Below are 5,541 nucleotides of genomic sequence, written 5' to 3' on the forward strand. Positions count from 1 at the left end.
TTTTTTTTTAAATCACACCAGAGGTCCAGGTCTATGTGTCTCTGAACACACACACACAGAACTGTGAACTACTGCCCACATTTACCACAAGAAAAAGATACATACAATCACATCCATGAGCAGATCAAATATAAATGAGAAAGATGTACAATAAATTAGGCAGCCTTTCTTAAAAGAAGTTCACATTCAAAAATTTCTTATTTTGTCTTCATTAACTACATTTGCTCATCATGGAAGAGGGACTCACACATTTGTGTTGTGTTGTGGTTTAATGTAACTGCTGAGCAGGGTTGTTGTTGTGGGTGTGTATTAGTTTGCAAATCTGCTTTGGTGTGTGATTTAGCTGTTTGCTTTGTCACACTCTGCAAAAGTTAAAAGGTGGCCACATGGAGTCGTTTTTAATGCAAGCATAGCATTATTACTGTATATTTGCTATTTGACAATTTCACACTACAGTTCAAAGGTTTGGGCTTGTATTTTAAGGTTTTCAAAGAAAATCTCTTATACTCATCAAGGCTGCATTTATTTGATCAAAAACAGAGTAAAACAGTGCTATTGTAAAATATGATTAAAACTTAAAATAACTGTTTTCTATTTCACAAATTAATTTACTCCTGTGATGCAAAGCTGAATTTTCAGCAGCCATTACTCCAGTCTTCATTGACACACGATCCTTCAGAAATCATTCTGATATGCTGATTTAGTGCTCAAGAAACATTTTCCTATTGTTATCAATGTTGAAATCAGTTGTGCTGCTTAATATTTTTGTGATAATCATCATACTCTCATTTTTCAGCATTTTTTCTTTTGAATTTGGCATGACATATTGTAAAACACTATTCTTGATAAATTACACCTAATTATAATTAACATGATGTATTGAGCTTTACACAAAGTGCATTCCTTACCTTTTTCCAAATGTCCTCAAACTGCTCTACCCCTTCTGCAACTTTTTTCAAACATCTGTCTATTTCACCTGAGGAGAGAGAAGCAAATCTTAGGTACATGATGGGATGGGATGAGGTGAGACCAGGCCATATTCGCAGAGACACACACGCACACGTGCTTTGATACAGCAGATAATGCAAAATAATTTAAGCTACTCATGTAGCATTCTCCTCAAACTAAGCTGCATTGAGATATCATGCATTAAACAGATATGGCCCAGAAAACAATGCTCCTGTTATCATACCTTGAAGTTTTCTTTTATCAGCCATGACTTCTTGACTATGATGTTTTCTTCATGCCTTCTTCTACTGAAAAAGATAGAAGCGAAAATGAGCACCATTGTTGTGCTTAATATGAAATCAGCCGAGTCCCTTACAAATGACTGGATTTGTAAGAAACAAGACTGTCATTATAATGTGCTTCAATGCAATACGTCCCCCCCCCCAAAAAAAAAAAATCTATTTTATATTTTATAATTCTATTTTATATTTATATTCTATTTATAAGTCTATTTTATAATTACATGTTTTTCCCCTGAACTATTAGTGTAATTATTATAATGACACAGTGACATCATTACAAACATACAAAACGGCTCTTGTGATTGCTGTAGGGATGGTTAGACAGGTTTGTTGGGAATATAAAAACGCAAATACTCTTTTTACTTGGTAATTCTGGGACTAGCTGTAAAACTGGACCAAGTGGCACACTTAATTTGTCAATAAGCTTCAGTGAAGAGTGAAGACTTATACTTATTCACACATGCAAAGCAACGAAAATTTGTTTTTATCTGCCGTTTAGTGGCAGTGTTTTAGATTAGATCATTATAACAGAAAAAAATCATAATAGTAAAAATAAATACATGAAATAATAGAATTAAAGGTCTCTGCAAATAACTGTACAGAAAACAGGGAATCAAAAAAAAATCCATGGCATTAGTTGAGATAAAATACTGACATTAGAGCCACAGGTTTAACACTCTTTGGAAGTCAACCTCCAGATGACTTCCATGACAATTACAGGGTTGTTTCCGCACATTAAACTGGAATAAGATAAAATAATTTAACACTGAACAAATTACACACTCCACCTTTTCCCACCTACACCATCCAAAAAGCATTCTATGCAAATCTGCTACACATGCTACTAATTTTAAGGAAAATACCTCCAACGCAAAGGGCAATTTGCCAGTTCTGGTTATCTACATGAGACCAGCCCTTATTATACAGGAGAGTTGTGCACAATTTTACAAAAATGTCTTTAAACATCTCCATAATAAATCTAAATCATTGAATTTAGATCATTCTATTGCATTTATTTCAAGTAAATAAATGTAGTAAATAATAAATCATATTTCTCAGCATCAGATACCAATCACTTGCAGACAGGGATGTCTAGTCAAATGTATACTTGCATTCGTAAAGTATGTGTTAGGATGCACACAAGCACACCAGCGTGAAACAAAGATGTGCTATCACAGTCTAAATTTAGCCAATGTATTAATCTATCCTTTGCACATCCCACATAGTACAGACTTGCATTGATGCATACATGTTATCCATGTTTATTAGATTCAGAAAGCTCAAGAGCGTTGCTCAATACAAGCAGCAAGACTTGCTTGTTAAAATAATAGTTCACCCAAAAAAATACATTTGCTGAAAATGTACTCTCCCTCTAGTTATCCAAGATGTAGATGAGTTTGTTTCTTCATCAGGAAAGATTTGGAGAAAACACTTGCTCACTAATGGATCCTTTGCAGTGAATGGGTACCGTCAGAATGAGAGTCTAAACAGCTGATAAAAGCATCACAATAATCCACAAGTAATCCACATGACTCTTGTCATGTTTCACAAGTTTCTTGTGAAGTGAAAAGCTGCATGCTTATAAGAAACAAATGTATCATTAAGTAACTTTAAACCCGTTCCAGTAGGAAAAAGACCATCCCCTGTTGTCCTCTCACATCAAAATCTACCAACATATTTGTTCAGAACGGTTTTTGCTATATTTTTCCTCCTAATTCAGACAAGACGACATTTTCACTGGAGAAAGCATTAGAGATAGAGGACTCCCTATTTTAGCCTGAAGAAACAGTTTAAAGTTAAAACATCTTGATGAATTTGTTTATTACAAACACTCACATTTTCGCTGGATTAATGTGATGTTTTTCTCAGCTGTTTGGACTCTCATTCTGACGGCACCCATCACAGCAGAAGATCCATTAGTGAGCAAGTGATGTCATGCTAAATTTCTCCAAATGTGTTCCGATGAAAAACAAAAATTGGGCTGAGTGTGAGTATATTTTCAGCCAATTTTCATTTTTGGGCGAAAGATTCATTTAAACTGAAATTCAATTATGATGCAGAGATTTGAAGACGTTTATATAAGGGTTGTCACCTATGTTTCTTCAGTAAATATAAACAAGCTTTTGATGTAAAGGCACATGACAGCAAGAATAATACCTTGAAGCCTGCATTTATAAATGATTAAATAGCCCCTTTAGGTCCTTTTAAAGGACTATCACAGACAAATTTCTATGACAATTTCTAAGACTTTCTTGCTAAGACAAGTTACAGTGCATACAGAAATGGATTTGGTTGTTGACAAAATACCAACATAACTGCCTTTTGACTTAACCTGCTCCTGGTCAGTGAAAACATGCAATGCAAACACGTTTAAAAGGCATGAAACAAATTAGACAATGACACAATGTCAAATTATATATATATACATATATGTGTGTGTGTGTGTGTGTGTGTATGTGTATGTGTATGTGTATGTATATATATATATACACATACATATACATATATATATTAGGGCTGTCAACATAGGCACGCATGCGATTAATTTTACAATCCTTAACGCGTTAAAATAATTTAACGCAATTAACGCAAAATTACTGAAGCACAATTTCAATTCTAACCCTTTAACCCAATTTTTTTGCGGTGGCGTACAGGAGTCGTATAGTAAGCACGCGTGAGTCCGTTATATTAATGCGTGTTTGAGTGCTCTTGATCGCCCATTGTATTTATGCACAGGCATTTCCGTACATTCACGTTGTTTCCACACACATTCGCGTTAATGTTTTGATTTGTCATGTGTATGTTGCTGTCATGTGTTAGTTATTCTGAATGGATCCGTGTACTGTGTAGTAGATAAATGCAGTCAGCAGGCGGTTGGTTTAGTGGGTTTTTGGCATCACCATGTGGTCCTGTTCGGTATCGCAACTTGACTTCTCTAAAATGTAAAAAAGCTATTTGCTGTTGCACTGTACACATACTATACAATGCAGATCTTTTTTTTTTTTGCATTTTTTTTTCTTTCATATGTGCTTATATGGGCTCCTTATATCATTTGGTTCTTTGGTGTAAAGCTATTTGCTGTTGCACTGTACACATACTATACAATGCAGATCTTTTTTTTTTTTGCATTTTTTTTTCTTTCATATGTGCTTATATGGGCTCCTTATATCATTTGGATCTTTGGTGTTGTTTTGGAGTATCCTCTTGGAGTTCTTTTTTGGAAAGACATCTACATTTATCTTGAAAAAAGCTTGCAGAAAATACAGATTTTTGAGAATCACCCTTCAATCTTTTGGTTTACTTTGCTGAATATAGCAAATGATGACAAAATAACCATTTGAAACAAGATAAATGGTCTATGCTTAATTTCATGAAGTGTGTGATTAATCACAGAAAAAGGGTGTGATTAATCAGATAAAAAAATGTAATCTATTGACAGCCCTAATATATATATAGTCAATATTACTCAGAAAACAAGATACAGGTTTAACTCATTCGAAATACTTCTGCTTAATGTTACACTAAATAAATATCTCCTATCTCTTGCTCTGGCTACGGTGTATAGACTGCCAGGGCCGTATACAGATTTCCTAAAAGAATTTGCAGATTTCTCTCAGACCTATTGGTTACTGTTGATAAAGCACTAATTGTCGAATAAACTGCCTGATTCATCTCAACTGCTCTGTGTACCCATAAACACATACGAACTAGGCGAAATGACTAGCAACACGGGCACTTCTCTAATACATTAGAAGCTGATGCCCCCATCAAATTGAAAAAGGTTAGAGAAAAACGTACCGTGCCATGGTACAACAGTAATACCCATTCTCTCAAGAAAGAAACTCGTAATCTTGAGTGCAAATGGAGAAAAACTAACTCAGAAGTTTTTAGAATTGCGTGGAAAAACAGTATGTTCAGCTATAGACAGGTTCTAAAAGCTGCCAGGGCCGAGCATATCCACAAACTCATAGAAAATAACCAAAACAATCCAAGGTTTTTATTTAGCACAGTGGCTAGATTAACAAATAACCAGACGCCACCCAATCTAAATATTCCCTCACAGTTTAATAGTAATGAATTTATGAATTTCTTCACTGATAAAATAGATAACATCAGAAATAAAATAACAAATGTAGATTCTACAGCGTAAAATACTTCAGCTTCATTCATCGCACAAAAAGATAAACTGCAGTGCTTTACAACTACAGGTGCATCTCAATAAATTAGAATGTCATGAAAAAGTTCATTTATTTCAGTAATTCAACTCAAATTGTGAAACTCGTGTATTAAA

At 34.4% G+C, this 5,541-nt stretch overlaps 1 protein-coding gene across 1 annotated transcript in view; it reads right to left on the reverse strand.

The window, feature by feature from the left end:
* Positions 1-5,541, reverse strand: part of LOC107724113 (CCR4-NOT transcription complex subunit 3-like) — a 20,217-nt gene that overhangs the window by 13,618 nt on the left and 1,058 nt on the right. The window contains exons 2-3 of the mRNA XM_016532907.1: positions 1,193-1,256; positions 909-976 (exon numbers count right to left, since the gene is read on the reverse strand). Coding sequence (XP_016388393.1) covers positions 909-976; positions 1,193-1,217 — 93 coding nt within the window. The 5' untranslated portion in view covers positions 1,218-1,256. The remainder of the gene's footprint in view (positions 1-908; positions 977-1,192; positions 1,257-5,541) is intronic.

This window comes from Sinocyclocheilus rhinocerous, unplaced genomic scaffold (genome assembly GCF_001515625.1).
Source record: "Sinocyclocheilus rhinocerous isolate Xijiao unplaced genomic scaffold, SAMN03320098_v1.1 scaffold335, whole genome shotgun sequence".
Taxonomy (NCBI): Eukaryota; Metazoa; Chordata; class Actinopteri; order Cypriniformes; family Cyprinidae; genus Sinocyclocheilus; species Sinocyclocheilus rhinocerous.